A 19,040-nucleotide genomic window follows, 5' to 3' on the forward strand; every position below is an offset into this window, starting at 1 on the left:
TCATTATTTCCTAGTTAACTCTTTTCGAGAATGATATAGTGGCCCTGAAAAGGGCCTTTTGGTTTGATGCGATAATTCCCGGACGGTCGTCATTTACTTGGAGCTGGTGTACTTGGTGACGGCCTTGGTTCCTTCGGAAACGGCGTGCTTGGCCAACTCTCCTGGGAGCAGAAGACGGACGGCGGTTTGGATTTCGCGAGAGGTAATGGTCGAGCGCTTGTTGTAGTGAGCCAGACGAGAGGCTTCGGCGGCAATGCGTTCGAAGATGTCGTTGACGAAGCTGTTCATGATGCTCATAGCCTTCGACGAGACGCCAGTGTCCGGGTGGACTTGCTTCAACACCTTGTAGATGTAGATAGCGTAGCTCTCCTTCCTGCGCTGCTTCTTCTTCTTCTTGTCGCCCTTGACAATGTTCTTCTGGGCCTTGCCGGATTTCTTGGCGGCCTTTCCGCTGGTTTTCGGTGCCATCGTGCTACGGTGAGGTTGTTTTCGATCCAAAAGGAAACAGAAACTGATGCCCACCGAGCCAATCGGTTCTCTTTTATACCCGTAGAATAGCAAGCGATGTTCCGCCCCTTTGGTTTGTTTGTCATTTTATTCGTTTCGCTTTTCCCTCCCTAGTGTTGGTGTAGCGCAGTGCTATGCGGGTATAAAATAGCCTGCCGATCCGTTGGTTCGCCATCAGTACAGCTTACGTACGCTTTGTGAACGTTTCTTCGTTAGTAAAACTCGAATCTATCTCACGATGTCTGGCCGCGGCAAAGGAGGCAAAGTTAAGGGAAAGGCAAAGTCCCGTTCCAACCGTGCTGGACTGCAGTTCCCAGTCGGCCGTATCCACCGTCTGCTCAGGAAGGGCAACTATGCCGAGCGTGTCGGCGCTGGTGCCCCAGTGTACTTGGCTGCCGTGATGGAATATCTGGCTGCTGAAGTCCTCGAGTTGGCAGGAAACGCTGCTCGTGACAACAAGAAGACCAGAATCATTCCCCGTCATCTGCAGTTGGCCATCCGCAACGACGAAGAATTGAACAAACTGCTGTCTGGCGTTACCATCGCCCAGGGTGGTGTCTTGCCAAACATCCAGGCTGTTCTGTTGCCCAAGAAGACCGAAAAGAAGGCATAAATCTCTTCCCGCTCGATCGAAGACCGTGTGCATCAAACCAAAAACCGTCCTTTTCAGGACGACAATATTCATTTTCCTGATAGAGAGTTGTTTTGGAATGATTTGTTCGCTGCAAAACTACCTACCTTGCAGTGCTCTGAATGTGCGAATGCTTTGGAAATGGTACGATTTTTATTTCAGGAACCTGCAGAAGCAGTACATCCCGAGGAAGATCCGAAAAAAAAAAAAATAAAGTCAATGTTTTGTGATGGTTTTTAAATTTCGTTCACTGCTATTCGGTTTAGTTTTTCATCGTTGTGGAAAGAAGTAAAAAATCTGATTGATTGAAACACTCATCTGAAAATGATGGATTTATTAGCGATTGAAACCTAACCACCCTTCGTTATATGCTTAATTTTCGATTTTCGAAATTCTATCCCCCATATCTTGCTGACGGACGTTATCCAGTCAAAATATCAAAATATCAGGACTCGTACATAGTTGAATTTTCGATAAAAATAATCGAAATCGACTCAGTCTGTACCCCGCGGTAAGTTTGTCTTTGTCATTACGTAAATCTATCGAACGTGGTTGTCAGAAAATTGCTGCAGTTTGTTGTTTTTACCTATCGATCCAGCCATGTGCTATGTGAACGGGCCCGAAAATGCCGTTACCTGCAGTCGGCGTTTGGACGAAAAATGTAACTGGCAATTTGGTGGACCGTCACTGCTGGCGCGGAAATGTTCAAAGGTTCGAAATAATAGTGAGGGCTATACCGGGGCTTATTATCGTAGGAAATTTTCGTGAAACTCTTTTGTGAAACGTTTTCGGTGGCCCTGAAAAGGGCCGTTTTGAAAGTGATTAATAACACAAGACCAAATTTAAGCGCGTTCTCCACGGATGCGACGAGCCAGCTGGATGTCCTTGGGCATGATAGTGACACGCTTGGCATGGATGGCACACAGGTTGGTATCTTCAAACAGACCAACCAGGTAGGCCTCGCTAGCTTCCTGCAGGGCCATGACGGCTGAGCTCTGGAAGCGCAGGTCAGTCTTGAAGTCCTGAGCGATTTCACGGACCAGACGCTGGAATGGGAGCTTGCGGATCAGCAGCTCAGTGGATTTCTGGTAACGACGGATTTCACGCAGAGCGACAGTTCCTGGCCGATAACGATGAGGCTTCTTGACTCCTCCGGTGGCAGGGGCACTCTTGCGAGCGGCCTTGGTGGCCAGCTGCTTGCGAGGGGCCTTTCCTCCGGTAGACTTACGGGCAGTCTGCTTGGTACGAGCCATCGTAGATGAAGAAAATTGTTTTCAATCCAAACGAATACGTTGAAACGAAGCGAAAGAATGAGGGTCGAATTTTTGTAGTACTCTTTTATATGCTTGGTTCATCGCAGGCAACCAATCACAAGCCATAGAAGAATAGAAAAAGCAAGCATGGCAAGAAGAAGTTACCCCTCGAGTAGGTATAAAAGCGGCAGCATCAGTTTCGTAGGGCATCAGTTTCGTTACACCCGTAGTCGAACACAGAAGTAAATATCCAAAATGACTGGCCGTGGCAAGGGAGGCAAAGGACTCGGAAAAGGAGGCGCCAAGCGTCATCGCAAGGTTTTGCGTGATAACATCCAGGGTATCACCAAGCCCGCCATCCGTCGTCTGGCTCGTCGTGGTGGAGTCAAGCGTATCTCCGGTCTCATCTACGAAGAAACTCGTGGTGTGCTGAAGGTGTTCCTGGAAAACGTCATCCGTGATGCCGTCACCTACACTGAACACGCCAAGCGCAAAACCGTTACCGCTATGGATGTCGTGTACGCCCTGAAGCGACAGGGACGCACTCTGTACGGTTTCGGAGGTTAAATCACAGGTTTCTTCTCTCAAAAAACGGCCCTTTTCAGGGCCACCGAACGTGTGTACAAAAGAGTTAAACAGTCAGTTTTCTACCGCCAAAAAGCAACAGTACCTAATATGTCGTGCCTATGGACCTCAGAACGGAAGTGATAGATTGTAATGATATAAATATGTGCATCCAATTTGTATATAGTACCTCCATTGGGAACCTCTCGATATTCTATCTTTCGTGCACCGTAGCACCGGAAAGCTGAACACGACGATAAGTAAGTAAAATTAAAATGAAACCTGGGAACCAGAAGCGCTTGCCTCCGTATCGGAATTTGGCCAGCCAAAAATGCTCCGCTTCGAGTTGGAAAAGCTCGAATTGAAAAGCTAAGCAAACACGTCCCCATACTTCCAGAGCGTCGCTTATACATGTTATGCACGTAGGCAGCTCAAATCATACTTATCAAGGCAAGGAAAACTCCAGTCTTGAAGATGACAGTTTTGTTTAATATTTCCCACATCCAATATGTATGTTTCGAAGAACTTGATTGTTAACAATGGTTGCAATGTCGCCCAACGCCAAGCGTCGGTAGAACCGGTAAACTGTATAGCAATAAATCATGGATGTATGCATCCCTACCCGGGATTTCAATGGCGTGTACCATACGTTCGTGACTGTACGCTTGGAAGTGAATGTATCCCTATCCCGGACTTCAAAGCAGCATGTCAATTATTTAGGGGCCATCCATAAAGTACGCCACGCTCGAGCTCAAGCAATGCAAAAGTACGGAGGAGGGAAAGGAGAGTTAAAATTCTCGATTACAGCGTGGCGTACAAGGTTATATGCAGAACCTGGCCTCCTAAAGTGAGGTTAAGTTTAGTGAAATCCCATTTCGTATTTTAGTGATTGAGTCGTTCCAGATAAAATTTAATGTAGGATCGGGGTAGAAAAAATCAATTTATCGATAAATTTACCAAAAAATTGACGAATCAACTGATGGGGAACTGGTATTTCCCTTTCAAACTTCCAAATTTTCACGACATAATCTCTACTTTTAATCGCCAATTGAGAGGAAACAAACCATCGTCGTTTATCAAAAACTCAAACGCAGATTTTAGTCTCGCTAAAACCACAACCAATGCTAATAAAAATTCTACTCTACTCACTATCTGGATAACAGTGCAATTATTTTCAATGACGGTTTTGTGACTTAGAGCAAGAAAACTGCGTTGTCTTGCACAGCTCGGTATCCTGCCATCCGAAATATAAGCTGCCATGTTGGCCAACAATTTTCACAGCTTGCCCACCATGCGTGCCGAAACGCAGCGGCGGTGAGTGCTCTGCGGCACTCACACGGTGAAACAAAGCCACACACAATTGAGCGTGTTATTCGTCCTCCTCCTCTTCTTGGCGTAACGTCCTCACTGGGACAAAGCCTGCTTCTCAGCTTAGTGTTCTATGAGCACTTCCACAGTTATTAACTGAGAGCTTCCTCTGCCAATGACCATTTTGCATGTGTATCGTGTGGCAGGCACGAAGATACTCTATGCCCAAGGAAGTCAAGGAAATTTCCTTTACGAAAAGATCCTGGACCGACCGGGAATCGAACCCGTCACCCTCAGCATGGTCATGCTGAATACCCGTGCATTTGCCGCCTCGGCTATATGGGCCCTTGTATACACTCCAAATCGTGTTACACGCGTTCGTTCATTCTCACTCCCCTTGGGAGAATGTCTCGCCGGTTCTCACCACGGATCGAGATTTGGCAGTTTACTAAACATGAAGCTCAAACGGGCTGAGAAAATCCATTCTCAATTTTGTGTCACGTTGTTTTACCGTGCGCAATTTCTTAGTCGTGATACACCGAGAAAAAATTCTACTCGGTCAGCTAAAACTTAACGAAAACAGAATTAGGAATAACGCAGGGACTGAGTAGAATTTTTCCTCGGTGTAGGTAGTCAGTTCAGTTCGGTGTCCGTCTAGCTGAGTGTCGCGTCTCCGTTGCGGGAGTGCCAGTTTGATTCATCGTTCAAAATTTGAACCTATAGCGGAAGACTGCCGCCGGAAGTACAGTGGTCATGCACACAGCGTGAATGTGTCCATTGTAAATAGTTTGTTTTGTTCTTGTGCCCGGGTGTTGAATCGCGTGTGTCGCGGAGTGTTGTCGCCTGTTTAACCCACCCGGCCGGCAGTGCCCTAAACTGGGATCAGCAAGCCGTTCACTATTGAGGTATGTGTAAAACTGCGAAGAACTTGTGCATCCTGTGCTTTCATTGTACCAAGGGCGTGTAGATCTAAGATTTTCAGAGGGCTGTCAGTAGGCACACTGGGTTAAACGTTTGAAATCCTCGGTCAGAATTGCAGTTCTGTCCGATGAGTGGGGAACTGGTTGGCGATCGAAAGTGAGATTGGGGTCTCCGGTTAGCCTAGGGGATAGGGTTTTCGATCGCCAACCCGGAGACGGCGGATTCAATTCCTTTTCCAGTCGGGAAATTCTGTTTATAACGTACATTTTGCTTCGATGAAAAGTTCTAACTTTCCCAGTAATGATCTCCAGATAAACGATAAAATCACCCCAAATGCGATTGCAGCTTTAGCCATGCTACCCAGAATAAGTGCACATTGAGACAAATTTTGGTGTACGTATATCGAGGGTAAAATGCACGTTATATCGAAGCGCGAAGACAGAAATGGCTGTATCGTGACAATTAGTGCTTCTCACGATTGGTGTTTGTGAATTTCATCATTTCAAGTGCAGCCTTCCAGGTGACTTGCTCTATGTCAACCGGGTAGTAACAGGAATTTCACCAACCAATCAATCTGCAGGGAAGTTGCAGTCATTTTCAATTAACCTTAACTACACCAACACGGTGCAAAGATTCGAGAGTTTCACTCTGGAAGCTCGGCGGCAGCGAAAAGGCAACACTCAATCATGCCGAGCTGACCGGCCTATTTGAGAATTGCACCTAGCAGTATTCTAGGAAACGTATGACCTGGCATTGGATGATAGGAAACCATTTCAACTTTTAACTCTTTGGTAAGATCTAAGATGGTAGTCCTGAAAAGGACTGATTTGAAAGTGGGATACTGTTTCGCAGTATGACGACTGATGGTTCCGAAAATCGCCAGATTACTTCTTGGCGGCGGTTTTCTTCGCGGCAGCTTTCTTGGCGGGGGCGGCCTTCTTCGGTTTCGGGGTCTTTGGCTTCTTTGCGGCGGTCTTGGATGGCTTGGTGGCCTTTTGTTTCGGGGCAGCGGCCTTCTTCACACCTCCGGCCTTTTTGGCGGCCTTTGCACCGGCAGCTTTGGCTTTTTTCGCTGCAGCTGGTTTCTTGGCTTTCTTCTCGCCGGCTGGCTTCTTGGCTTTCTTTTCCCCAGCTGGTTTCTTGGCAGCCTTCTTCTTCTCACCGGTAGCCTTCTTGGCTTTCTTCTCACCGGCCTTCTTGGGCTTTTTCTCGCCGGCGGCCTTCTTGGCCTCAGCCTTCAGCTTGAACGATCCGGATGCGCCAGTTCCTTTGGTTTGGACAAACTTGCCCTTCTCGACACCGTTCTTCAAGGCCTTCTTGAGGAATGGGGCCAGCTTGGCGACATCGCACTTGTAGTTGGCAGCGATGTACTTCTTGATGGCCTGCAGGGACGATCCGTTGCGCTCCTTCAGGGTTTTGATAGCAGCAACAACCATATCGTTCACTGGAGGATGGGTCGATGGCTTCTTCGGCTTGCCCTGTCCCTTAGGGGCCCTTGGCTTCTTGGCCTTGGCTGGCGAGGCAGCAGGAGCTGCGGCAGCGGCTTCGGCGGCAACTTCAGACATTGCGGTTGGTTGGTAGTAGGTACAGCGACACTGACACGTTGGTGTAAACGATTGAATGAAGGTAAATCCGACAACAGTGCGATGTTCGATAATGATGTCTGTGTTAGGGATGCAGACATGATCGTTCACTTATTGAGTGTTCGCAAAATATTGTCTAATTTTTTGGTAACATGTTTCTAAAACGCTATTTTACATTTACTGGGAGCAATAGTTGAATAACTTTTCTGTACAGTTAACAAGCACATGAGTCTAGCTAGTGGCACAACATTGCTGTTGGGGTTCCATGTCAGAAATAGCTTGGCAAAAACGTGTCCTAGCAGCACCCGTGAGTCATATGATGTGGGTTCACCCGACAAAACAGTCAATAGTTGCTATTGAAACAATGTCATCGTCCATGTCGGTAGTGAATTTCAAAAGCCCAATAGTTACTCTATTCAGCGACATCCATACCGAGCAAGTATTCGGTCCGGTAATGCCTTAGAAATGGCTCTAAAACAAAGTCCTTCCCGGTGCTAGTACGCGTTGCTGCGTGCTTGGTTTTGGGGAAACTTTGGGCAATACCGTTTTATGAAATTTTTCCGTAAATGATGCTTCAAACTAGTGCTTCGCTGTACTCCAATCGGACAACTCCGTCGGTTTACGCACATTTAGTTTATGTACAAAAGTTCTACGACCTAAACGCATGCTAACAGAAAACATCATTTCCCGCCTAGGTAGCAGTCCCAGCTGTAGTTGACCGAAGCAGACCAGTACTTTGTCCCAGTCTTTGATGCCGCAGCAATGAGCACGATTTAAAAGGGTAATATTAGATGTTATCACAGATCTAGAGTTAGTTTCACATCAGGATCTTGCGGAAACAAATTTGAATACATTATACACCTAACAGCAGCCAAAAATCACGAAAATCTGCCCAGTAGTGCGAATCTATCACAAGTCCATCGAGTTGTTAGCTTGTTTGATGTACGATCAACATTGAGAGTTATTAGAGCCGTCGTTGGAGTTCAAATTCAATCTGAATTTGAATGAATGTAGTAAGTGTTTGCACCCTTTAATTCCGGCCTAGTCGGTTCAAGTTCAGTCTGGATGTAATCGAAACTAACGAACAAAAACTGACGCACTGCATCTGTTCTCCGATGGTGCAAAAGCTATGATTTGACTGACCTAAACCACCGGACGACACAGGCTAGACATGCTCGGTCCGATGGATTCATCTCAAAGGCGTTCCGAAAATGTAGAGCTGACAAGTTTGCCTGGCCAATTCCAGGGTGAAAATGAAAACAAAAACGACGCCTACTGCAGTTGGATACTTGAAGCCAATCTTGTGTGTCGCACGCACCCGATTGTAGCAACGATTAATTATTGGTGAATTTTCAGAAACTTGAAATCAAGCAAACGCACCCCGACGTGTAATCGATAGCAGTCGTACCCACCACTCTATGCTATGCTCACTCATCTAGCTAGGTGACTAAAACTACGCTTATACGATTGTATGTAAACTCTGGTGGCAGCACCACAGTTGGTACGGTGATACTTTTCGTGAAACAACCAATCTGAGAGAAAGTCAGTAACTACAGTCAGTCAGAGCCAAAGTGGCAGTACATCATCGAGGCACGGTCGCCATATTCGGGGCCCACACTAGAGGTTAGTATGAATGTTACCATTGGGTACATCGGAAATGGCCATAAGGTCCTACAGGTTTGAGTCGTAAGTGTTGCAGTTGGTTTGGCAGGTCATTATTTCCTAGTTAACTCTTTTCGAGAATGATATAGTGGCCCTGAAAAGGGCCTTTTGGTTTGATGCGATAATTCCCGGACGGTCGTCATTTACTTGGAGCTGGTGTACTTGGTGACGGCCTTGGTTCCTTCGGAAACGGCGTGCTTGGCCAACTCTCCTGGGAGCAGAAGACGGACGGCGGTTTGGATTTCGCGAGAGGTAATGGTCGAGCGCTTGTTGTAGTGAGCCAGACGAGAGGCTTCGGCGGCAATGCGTTCGAAGATGTCGTTGACGAAGCTGTTCATGATGCTCATAGCCTTCGACGAGACGCCAGTGTCCGGGTGGACTTGCTTCAACACCTTGTAGATGTAGATAGCGTAGCTCTCCTTCCTGCGCTGCTTCTTCTTCTTCTTGTCGCCCTTGACAATGTTCTTCTGGGCCTTGCCGGATTTCTTGGCGGCCTTTCCGCTGGTTTTCGGTGCCATCGTGCTACGGTGAGGTTGTTTTCGATCCAAAAGGAAACAGAAACTGATGCCCACCGAGCCAATCGGTTCTCTTTTATACCCGTAGAATAGCAAGCGATGTTCCGCCCCTTTGGTTTGTTTGTCATTTTATTCGTTTCGCTTTTCCCTCCCTAGTGTTGGTGTAGCGCAGTGCTATGCGGGTATAAAATAGCCTGCCGATCCGTTGGTTCGCCATCAGTACAGCTTACGTACGCTTTGTGAACGTTTCTTCGTTAGTAAAACTCGAATCTATCTCACGATGTCTGGCCGCGGCAAAGGAGGCAAAGTTAAGGGAAAGGCAAAGTCCCGTTCCAACCGTGCTGGACTGCAGTTCCCAGTCGGCCGTATCCACCGTCTGCTCAGGAAGGGCAACTATGCCGAGCGTGTCGGCGCTGGTGCCCCAGTGTACTTGGCTGCCGTGATGGAATATCTGGCTGCTGAAGTCCTCGAGTTGGCAGGAAACGCTGCTCGTGACAACAAGAAGACCAGAATCATTCCCCGTCATCTGCAGTTGGCCATCCGCAACGACGAAGAATTGAACAAACTGCTGTCTGGCGTTACCATCGCCCAGGGTGGTGTCTTGCCAAACATCCAGGCTGTTCTGTTGCCCAAGAAGACCGAAAAGAAGGCATAAATCTCTTCCCGCTCGATCGAAGACCGTGTGCATCAAACCAAAAACCGTCCTTTTCAGGACGACAATATTCATTTTCCTGATAGAGAGTTGTTTTGGAATGATTTGTTCGCTGCAAAACTACCTACCTTGCAGTGCTCTGAATGTGCGAATGCTTTGGAAATGGTACGATTTTTATTTCAGGAACCTGCAGAAGCAGTACATCCCGAGGAAGATCCGAAAAAAAAAAAATAAAGTCAATGTTTTGTGATGGTTTTTAAATTTCGTTCACTGCTATTCGGTTTAGTTTTTCATCGTTGTGGAAAGAAGTAAAAAATCTGATTGATTGAAACACTCATCTGAAAATGATGGATTTATTAGCGATTGAAACCTAACCACCCTTCGTTATATGCTTAATTTTCGATTTTCGAAATTCTATCCCCCATATCTTGCTGACGGACGTTATCCAGTCAAAATATCAAAATATCAGGACTCGTACATAGTTGAATTTTCGATAAAAATAATCGAAATCGACTCAGTCTGTACCCCGCGGTAAGTTTGTCTTTGTCATTACGTAAATCTATCGAACGTGGTTGTCAGAAAATTGCTGCAGTTTGTTGTTTTTACCTATCGATCCAGCCATGTGCTATGTGAACGGGCCCGAAAATGCCGTTACCTGCAGTCGGCGTTTGGACGAAAAATGTAACTGGCAATTTGGTGGACCGTCACTGCTGGCGCGGAAATGTTCAAAGGTTCGAAATAATAGTGAGGGCTATACCGGGGCTTATTATCGTAGGAAATTTTCGTGAAACTCTTTTGTGAAACGTTTTCGGTGGCCCTGAAAAGGGCCGTTTTGAAAGTGATTAATAACACAAGACCAAATTTAAGCGCGTTCTCCACGGATGCGACGAGCCAGCTGGATGTCCTTGGGCATGATAGTGACACGCTTGGCATGGATGGCACACAGGTTGGTATCTTCAAACAGACCAACCAGGTAGGCCTCGCTAGCTTCCTGCAGGGCCATGACGGCTGAGCTCTGGAAGCGCAGGTCAGTCTTGAAGTCCTGAGCGATTTCACGGACCAGACGCTGGAATGGGAGCTTGCGGATCAGCAGCTCAGTGGATTTCTGGTAACGACGGATTTCACGCAGAGCGACAGTTCCTGGCCGATAACGATGAGGCTTCTTGACTCCTCCGGTGGCAGGGGCACTCTTGCGAGCGGCCTTGGTGGCCAGCTGCTTGCGAGGGGCCTTTCCTCCGGTAGACTTACGGGCAGTCTGCTTGGTACGAGCCATCGTAGATGAAGAAAATTGTTTTCAATCCAAACGAATACGTTGAAACGAAGCGAAAGAATGAGGGTCGAATTTTTGTAGTACTCTTTTATATGCTTGGTTCATCGCAGGCAACCAATCACAAGCCATAGAAGAATAGAAAAAGCAAGCATGGCAAGAAGAAGTTACCCCTCGAGTAGGTATAAAAGCGGCAGCATCAGTTTCGTAGGGCATCAGTTTCGTTACACCCGTAGTCGAACACAGAAGTAAATATCCAAAATGACTGGCCGTGGCAAGGGAGGCAAAGGACTCGGAAAAGGAGGCGCCAAGCGTCATCGCAAGGTTTTGCGTGATAACATCCAGGGTATCACCAAGCCCGCCATCCGTCGTCTGGCTCGTCGTGGTGGAGTCAAGCGTATCTCCGGTCTCATCTACGAAGAAACTCGTGGTGTGCTGAAGGTGTTCCTGGAAAACGTCATCCGTGATGCCGTCACCTACACTGAACACGCCAAGCGCAAAACCGTTACCGCTATGGATGTCGTGTACGCCCTGAAGCGACAGGGACGCACTCTGTACGGTTTCGGAGGTTAAATCACAGGTTTCTTCTCTCAAAAAACGGCCCTTTTCAGGGCCACCGAACGTGTGTACAAAAGAGTTAAACAGTCAGTTTTCTACCGCCAAAAAGCAACAGTACCTAATATGTCGTGCCTATGGACCTCAGAACGGAAGTGATAGATTGTAATGATATAAATATGTGCATCCAATTTGTATATAGTACCTCCATTGGGAACCTCTCGATATTCTATCTTTCGTGCACCGTAGCACCGGAAAGCTGAACACGACGATAAGTAAGTAAAATTAAAATGAAACCTGGGAACCAGAAGCGCTTGCCTCCGTATCGGAATTTGGCCAGCCAAAAATGCTCCGCTTCGAGTTGGAAAAGCTCGAATTGAAAAGCTAAGCAAACACGTCCCCATACTTCCAGAGCGTCGCTTATACATGTTATGCACGTAGGCAGCTCAAATCATACTTATCAAGGCAAGGAAAACTCCAGTCTTGAAGATGACAGTTTTGTTTAATATTTCCCACATCCAATATGTATGTTTCGAAGAACTTGATTGTTAACAATGGTTGCAATGTCGCCCAACGCCAAGCGTCGGTAGAACCGGTAAACTGTATAGCAATAAATCATGGATGTATGCATCCCTACCCGGGATTTCAATGGCGTGTACCATACGTTCGTGACTGTACGCTTGGAAGTGAATGTATCCCTATCCCGGACTTCAAAGCAGCATGTCAATTATTTAGGGGCCATCCATAAAGTACGCCACGCTCGAGCTCAAGCAATGCAAAAGTACGGAGGAGGGAAAGGAGAGTTAAAATTCTCGATTACAGCGTGGCGTACAAGGTTATATGCAGAACCTGGCCTCCTAAAGTGAGGTTAAGTTTAGTGAAATCCCATTTCGTATTTTAGTGATTGAGTCGTTCCAGATAAAATTTAATGTAGGATCGGGGTAGAAAAAATCAATTTATCGATAAATTTACCAAAAAATTGACGAATCAACTGATGGGGAACTGGTATTTCCCTTTCAAACTTCCAAATTTTCACGACATAATCTCTACTTTTAATCGCCAATTGAGAGGAAACAAACCATCGTCGTTTATCAAAAACTCAAACGCAGATTTTAGTCTCGCTAAAACCACAACCAATGCTAATAAAAATTCTACTCTACTCACTATCTGGATAACAGTGCAATTATTTTCAATGACGGTTTTGTGACTTAGAGCAAGAAAACTGCGTTGTCTTGCACAGCTCGGTATCCTGCCATCCGAAATATAAGCTGCCATGTTGGCCAACAATTTTCACAGCTTGCCCACCATGCGTGCCGAAACGCAGCGGCGGTGAGTGCTCTGCGGCACTCACACGGTGAAACAAAGCCACACACAATTGAGCGTGTTATTCGTCCTCCTCCTCTTCTTGGCGTAACGTCCTCACTGGGACAAAGCCTGCTTCTCAGCTTAGTGTTCTATGAGCACTTCCACAGTTATTAACTGAGAGCTTCCTCTGCCAATGACCATTTTGCATGTGTATCGTGTGGCAGGCACGAAGATACTCTATGCCCAAGGAAGTCAAGGAAATTTCCTTTACGAAAAGATCCTGGACCGACCGGGAATCGAACCCGTCACCCTCAGCATGGTCATGCTGAATACCCGTGCATTTGCCGCCTCGGCTATATGGGCCCTTGTATACACTCCAAATCGTGTTACACGCGTTCGTTCATTCTCACTCCCCTTGGGAGAATGTCTCGCCGGTTCTCACCACGGATCGAGATTTGGCAGTTTACTAAACATGAAGCTCAAACGGGCTGAGAAAATCCATTCTCAATTTTGTGTCACGTTGTTTTACCGTGCGCAATTTCTTAGTCGTGATACACCGAGAAAAAATTCTACTCGGTCAGCTAAAACTTAACGAAAACAGAATTAGGAATAACGCAGGGACTGAGTAGAATTTTTCCTCGGTGTAGGTAGTCAGTTCAGTTCGGTGTCCGTCTAGCTGAGTGTCGCGTCTCCGTTGCGGGAGTGCCAGTTTGATTCATCGTTCAAAATTTGAACCTATAGCGGAAGACTGCCGCCGGAAGTACAGTGGTCATGCACACAGCGTGAATGTGTCCATTGTAAATAGTTTGTTTTGTTCTTGTGCCCGGGTGTTGAATCGCGTGTGTCGCGGAGTGTTGTCGCCTGTTTAACCCACCCGGCCGGCAGTGCCCTAAACTGGGATCAGCAAGCCGTTCACTATTGAGGTATGTGTAAAACTGCGAAGAACTTGTGCATCCTGTGCTTTCATTGTACCAAGGGCGTGTAGATCTAAGATTTTCAGAGGGCTGTCAGTAGGCACACTGGGTTAAACGTTTGAAATCCTCGGTCAGAATTGCAGTTCTGTCCGATGAGTGGGGAACTGGTTGGCGATCGAAAGTGAGATTGGGGTCTCCGGTTAGCCTAGGGGATAGGGTTTTCGATCGCCAACCCGGAGACGGCGGATTCAATTCCTTTTCCAGTCGGGAAATTCTGTTTATAACGTACATTTTGCTTCGATGAAAAGTTCTAACTTTCCCAGTAATGATCTCCAGATAAACGATAAAATCACCCCAAATGCGATTGCAGCTTTAGCCATGCTACCCAGAATAAGTGCACATTGAGACAAATTTTGGTGTACGTATATCGAGGGTAAAATGCACGTTATATCGAAGCGCGAAGACAGAAATGGCTGTATCGTGACAATTAGTGCTTCTCACGATTGGTGTTTGTGAATTTCATCATTTCAAGTGCAGCCTTCCAGGTGACTTGCTCTATGTCAACCGGGTAGTAACAGGAATTTCACCAACCAATCAATCTGCAGGGAAGTTGCAGTCATTTTCAATTAACCTTAACTACACCAACACGGTGCAAAGATTCGAGAGTTTCACTCTGGAAGCTCGGCGGCAGCGAAAAGGCAACACTCAATCATGCCGAGCTGACCGGCCTATTTGAGAATTGCACCTAGCAGTATTCTAGGAAACGTATGACCTGGCATTGGATGATAGGAAACCATTTCAACTTTTAACTCTTTGGTAAGATCTAAGATGGTAGTCCTGAAAAGGACTGATTTGAAAGTGGGATACTGTTTCGCAGTATGACGACTGATGGTTCCGAAAATCGCCAGATTACTTCTTGGCGGCGGTTTTCTTCGCGGCAGCTTTCTTGGCGGGGGCGGCCTTCTTCGGTTTCGGGGTCTTTGGCTTCTTTGCGGCGGTCTTGGATGGCTTGGTGGCCTTTTGTTTCGGGGCAGCGGCCTTCTTCACACCTCCGGCCTTTTTGGCGGCCTTTGCACCGGCAGCTTTGGCTTTTTTCGCTGCAGCTGGTTTCTTGGCTTTCTTCTCGCCGGCTGGCTTCTTGGCTTTCTTTTCCCCAGCTGGTTTCTTGGCAGCCTTCTTCTTCTCACCGGTAGCCTTCTTGGCTTTCTTCTCACCGGCCTTCTTGGGCTTTTTCTCGCCGGCGGCCTTCTTGGCCTCAGCCTTCAGCTTGAACGATCCGGATGCGCCAGTTCCTTTGGTTTGGACAAACTTGCCCTTCTCGACACCGTTCTTCAAGGCCTTCTTGAGGAATGGGGCCAGCTTGGCGACATCGCACTTGTAGTTGGCAGCGATGTACTTCTTGATGGCCTGCAGGGACGATCCGTTGCGCTCCTTCAGGGTTTTGATAGCAGCAACAACCATATCGTTCACTGGAGGATGGGTCGATGGCTTCTTCGGCTTGCCCTGTCCCTTAGGGGCCCTTGGCTTCTTGGCCTTGGCTGGCGAGGCAGCAGGAGCTGCGGCAGCGGCTTCGGCGGCAACTTCAGACATTGCGGTTGGTTGGTAGTAGGTACAGCGACACTGACACGTTGGTGTAAACGATTGAATGAAGGTAAATCCGACAACAGTGCGATGTTCGATAATGATGTCTGTGTTAGGGATGCAGACATGATCGTTCACTTATTGAGTGTTCGCAAAATATTGTCTAATTTTTTGGTAACATGTTTCTAAAACGCTATTTTACATTTACTGGGAGCAATAGTTGAATAACTTTTCTGTACAGTTAACAAGCACATGAGTCTAGCTAGTGGCACAACATTGCTGTTGGGGTTCCATGTCAGAAATAGCTTGGCAAAAACGTGTCCTAGCAGCACCCGTGAGTCATATGATGTGGGTTCACCCGACAAAACAGTCAATAGTTGCTATTGAAACAATGTCATCGTCCATGTCGGTAGTGAATTTCAAAAGCCCAATAGTTACTCTATTCAGCGACATCCATACCGAGCAAGTATTCGGTCCGGTAATGCCTTAGAAATGGCTCTAAAACAAAGTCCTTCCCGGTGCTAGTACGCGTTGCTGCGTGCTTGGTTTTAGGGAAACTTTGGGCAATACCGTTTTATGAAATTTTTCCGTAAATGATGCTTCAAACTAGTGCTTCGCTGTACTCCAATCGGACAACTCCGTCGGTTTACGCACATTTAGTTTATGTACAAAAGTTCTACGACCTAAACGCATGCTAACAGAAAACATCATTTCCCGCCTAGGTAGCAGTCCCAGCTGTAGTTGACCGAAGCAGACCAGTACTTTGTCCCAGTCTTTGATGCCGCAGCAATGAGCACGATTTAAAAGGGTAATATTAGATGTTATCACAGATCTAGAGTTAGTTTCACATCAGGATCTTGCGGAAACAAATTTGAATACATTATACACCTAACAGCAGCCAAAAATCACGAAAATCTGCCCAGTAGTGCGAATCTATCACAAGTCCATCGAGTTGTTAGCTTGTTTGATGTACGATCAACATTGAGAGTTATTAGAGCCGTCGTTGGAGTTCAAATTCAATCTGAATTTGAATGAATGTAGTAAGTGTTTGCACCCTTTAATTCCGGCCTAGTCGGTTCAAGTTCAGTCTGGATGTAATCGAAACTAACGAACAAAAACTGACGCACTGCATCTGTTCTCCGATGGTGCAAAAGCTATGATTTGACTGACCTAAACCACCGGACGACACAGGCTAGACATGCTCGGTCCGATGGATTCATCTCAAAGGCGTTCCGAAAATGTAGAGCTGACAAGTTTGCCTGGCCAATTCCAGGGTGAAAATGAAAACAAAAACGACGCCTACTGCAGTTGGATACTTGAAGCCAATCTTGTGTGTCGCACGCACCCGATTGTAGCAACGATTAATTATTGGTGAATTTTCAGAAACTTGAAATCAAGCAAACGCACCCCGACGTGTAATCGATAGCAGTCGTACCCACCACTCTATGCTATGCTCACTCATCTAGCTAGGTGACTAAAACTACGCTTATACGATTGTATGTAAACTCTGGTGGCAGCACCACAGTTGGTACGGTGATACTTTTCGTGAAACAACCAATCTGAGAGAAAGTCAGTAACTACAGTCAGTCAGAGCCAAAGTGGCAGTACATCATCGAGGCACGGTCGCCATATTCGGGGCCCACACTAGAGGTTAGTATGAATGTTACCATTGGGTACATCGGAAATGGCCATAAGGTCCTACAGGTTTGAGTCGTAAGTGTTGCAGTTGGTTTGGCAGGTCATTATTTCCTAGTTAACTCTTTTCGAGAATGATATAGTGGCCCTGAAAAGGGCCTTTTGGTTTGATGCGATAATTCCCGGACGGTCGTCATTTACTTGGAGCTGGTGTACTTGGTGACGGCCTTGGTTCCTTCGGAAACGGCGTGCTTGGCCAACTCTCCTGGGAGCAGAAGACGGACGGCGGTTTGGATTTCGCGAGAGGTAATGGTCGAGCGCTTGTTGTAGTGAGCCAGACGAGAGGCTTCGGCGGCAATGCGTTCGAAGATGTCGTTGACGAAGCTGTTCATGATGCTCATAGCCTTCGACGAGACGCCAGTGTCCGGGTGGACTTGCTTCAACACCTTGTAGATGTAGATAGCGTAGCTCTCCTTCCTGCGCTGCTTCTTCTTCTTCTTGTCGCCCTTGACAATGTTCTTCTGGGCCTTGCCGGATTTCTTGGCGGCCTTTCCGCTGGTTTTCGGTGCCATCGTGCTACGGTGAGGTTGTTTTCGATCCAAAAGGAAACAGAAACTGATGCCCACCGAGCCAATCGGTTCTCTTTTATACCCGTAGAATAGCAAGCGATGTTCCGCCCCTTTGGTTTGTTTGTCATTTTATTCGTTTCGCTTTTCCCTCCCTAGTGTTGGTGTAGCGCAGTGCTATGCGGGTATAAAATAGCCTGCCGATCCGTTGGTTCGCCATCAGTACAGCTTACGTACGCTTTGTGAACGTTTCTTCGTTAGTAAAACTCGAATCTATCTCACGATGTCTGGCCGCGGCAAAGGAGGCAAAGTTAAGGGAAAGGCAAAGTCCCGTTCCAACCGTGCTGGACTGCAGTTCCCAGTCGGCCGTATCCACCGTCTGCTCAGGAAGGGCAACTATGCCGAGCGTGTCGGCGCTGGTGCCCCAGTGTACTTGGCTGCCGTGATGGAATATCTGGCTGCTGAAGTCCTCGAGTTGGCAGGAAACGCTGCTCGTGACAACAAGAAGACCAGAATCATTCCCCGTCATCTGCAGTTGGCCATCCGCAACGACGAAGAATTGAACAAACTGCTGTCTGGCGTTACCATCGCCCAGGGTGGTGTCTTGCCAAACATCCAGGCTGTTCTGTTGCCCAAGAAGACCGAAAAGAAGGCATAAATCTCTTCCCGCTCGATCGAAGACCGTGTGCATCAAACCAAAAACCGTCCTTTTCAGGACGACAATATTCATTTTCCTGATAGAGAGTTGTTTTGGAATGATTTGTTCGCTGCAAAACTACCTACCTTGCAGTGCTCTGAATGTGCGAATGCTTTGGAAATGGTACGATTTTTATTTCAGGAACCTGCAGAAGCAGTACATCCCGAGGAAGATCCGAAAAAAAAAAAATAAAGTCAATGTTTTGTGATGGTTTTTAAATTTCGTTCACTGCTATTCGGTTTAGTTTTTCATCGTTGTGGAAAGAAGTAAAAAATCTGATTGATTGAAACACTCATCTGAAAATGATGGATTTATTAGCGATTGAAACCTAACCACCCTTCGTTATATGCTTAATTTTCGATTTTCGAAATTCTATCCCCCATATCTTGCTGACGGACGTTATCCAGTCAAAATATCAAAATATCAGGACTCGTACATAGTTGAATTTTCGATAAAAATAATCGAAATCGACTCAGTCTGTACCCCGCGGTAAGTTTGTCTTTGTCATTACGTAAATCTATCGAACGTGGTTGTCAGAAAATTGCTGCAGTTTGTTGTTTTTACCTATCGATCCAGCCATGTGCTATGTGAACGGGCCCGAAAATGCCGTTACCTGCAGTCGGCGTTTGGACGAAAAATGTAACTGGCAATTTGGTGGACCGTCACTGCTGGCGCGGAAATGTTCAAAGGTTCGAAATAATAGTGAGGGCTATACCGGGGCTTATTATCGTAGGAAATTTTCGTGAAACTCTTTTGTGAAACGTTTTCGGTGGCCCTGAAAAGGGCCGTTTTGAAAGTGATTAATAACACAAGACCAAATTTAAGCGCGTTCTCCACGGATGCGACGAGCCAGCTGGATGTCCTTGGGCATGATAGTGACACGCTTGGCATGGATGGCACACAGGTTGGTATCTTCAAACAGAC

At 46.8% G+C, this 19,040-nt stretch overlaps 10 protein-coding genes across 10 annotated transcripts; 5 read left to right on the top strand and 5 right to left on the bottom strand.

Moving 5' to 3' along the window:
• Nucleotides 1–67: 67 nt before the first annotated feature.
• Nucleotides 68–520, bottom strand: LOC134284569 (histone H2B). Its single transcript, XM_062843552.1, has one exon. The coding sequence runs from the start codon at nt 466–468 to the stop codon at nt 94–96; it is 375 nt and encodes a 124-aa protein (XP_062699536.1). The 5' UTR covers nt 469–520; the 3' UTR covers nt 68–93.
• A 143-nt stretch (nt 521–663) lies between these two features.
• LOC134284579 (histone H2A) lies at nt 664–1,146 on the top strand. The gene has a single exon (XM_062843562.1). The coding sequence runs from the start codon at nt 746–748 to the stop codon at nt 1,118–1,120; it is 375 nt and encodes a 124-aa protein (XP_062699546.1). The 5' UTR covers nt 664–745; the 3' UTR covers nt 1,121–1,146.
• Nucleotides 1,147–2,590: 1,444 nt separating this feature from the next.
• On the top strand, nt 2,591–2,968 carry LOC134284582 (histone H4). Its single transcript, XM_062843565.1, has one exon. It carries the CDS (start codon nt 2,647–2,649, stop codon nt 2,956–2,958), a length of 312 nt encoding a protein of 103 aa, XP_062699549.1. The 5' UTR covers nt 2,591–2,646; the 3' UTR covers nt 2,959–2,968.
• Nucleotides 2,969–4,386: 1,418 nt separating this feature from the next.
• On the bottom strand, nt 4,387–6,810 carry LOC134284555 (histone H1-like). Its single transcript, XM_062843537.1, has one exon. The coding sequence runs from the start codon at nt 6,747–6,749 to the stop codon at nt 6,069–6,071; it is 681 nt and encodes a 226-aa protein (XP_062699521.1). The 5' UTR covers nt 6,750–6,810; the 3' UTR covers nt 4,387–6,068.
• A 1,736-nt stretch (nt 6,811–8,546) lies between these two features.
• LOC115270078 (histone H2B) lies at nt 8,547–8,999 on the bottom strand. Its single transcript, XM_062843550.1, has one exon. It carries the CDS (start codon nt 8,945–8,947, stop codon nt 8,573–8,575), a length of 375 nt encoding a protein of 124 aa, XP_062699534.1. The 5' UTR covers nt 8,948–8,999; the 3' UTR covers nt 8,547–8,572.
• A 143-nt stretch (nt 9,000–9,142) lies between these two features.
• Nucleotides 9,143–9,625, top strand: LOC134284575 (histone H2A). The gene has a single exon (XM_062843558.1). It carries the CDS (start codon nt 9,225–9,227, stop codon nt 9,597–9,599), a length of 375 nt encoding a protein of 124 aa, XP_062699542.1. The 5' UTR covers nt 9,143–9,224; the 3' UTR covers nt 9,600–9,625.
• Nucleotides 9,626–11,068: 1,443 nt separating this feature from the next.
• LOC134284584 (histone H4) lies at nt 11,069–11,446 on the top strand. Its single transcript, XM_062843567.1, has one exon. It carries the CDS (start codon nt 11,125–11,127, stop codon nt 11,434–11,436), a length of 312 nt encoding a protein of 103 aa, XP_062699551.1. The 5' UTR covers nt 11,069–11,124; the 3' UTR covers nt 11,437–11,446.
• Nucleotides 11,447–12,864: 1,418 nt separating this feature from the next.
• On the bottom strand, nt 12,865–15,288 carry LOC134284556 (histone H1-like). The gene has a single exon (XM_062843539.1). The coding sequence runs from the start codon at nt 15,225–15,227 to the stop codon at nt 14,547–14,549; it is 681 nt and encodes a 226-aa protein (XP_062699523.1). The 5' UTR covers nt 15,228–15,288; the 3' UTR covers nt 12,865–14,546.
• A 1,736-nt stretch (nt 15,289–17,024) lies between these two features.
• LOC134284570 (histone H2B) lies at nt 17,025–17,477 on the bottom strand. Its single transcript, XM_062843553.1, has one exon. The coding sequence runs from the start codon at nt 17,423–17,425 to the stop codon at nt 17,051–17,053; it is 375 nt and encodes a 124-aa protein (XP_062699537.1). The 5' UTR covers nt 17,426–17,477; the 3' UTR covers nt 17,025–17,050.
• Nucleotides 17,478–17,620: 143 nt separating this feature from the next.
• Nucleotides 17,621–18,103, top strand: LOC134284576 (histone H2A). The gene has a single exon (XM_062843559.1). It carries the CDS (start codon nt 17,703–17,705, stop codon nt 18,075–18,077), a length of 375 nt encoding a protein of 124 aa, XP_062699543.1. The 5' UTR covers nt 17,621–17,702; the 3' UTR covers nt 18,078–18,103.
• The last annotated feature ends 937 nt before the right edge of the window (nt 18,104–19,040 follow it).

Source organism: Aedes albopictus, unplaced genomic scaffold (genome assembly GCF_035046485.1).
Source record: "Aedes albopictus strain Foshan unplaced genomic scaffold, AalbF5 HiC_scaffold_31, whole genome shotgun sequence".
NCBI lineage: Eukaryota > Metazoa > Arthropoda > Insecta > Diptera > Culicidae > Aedes > Aedes albopictus.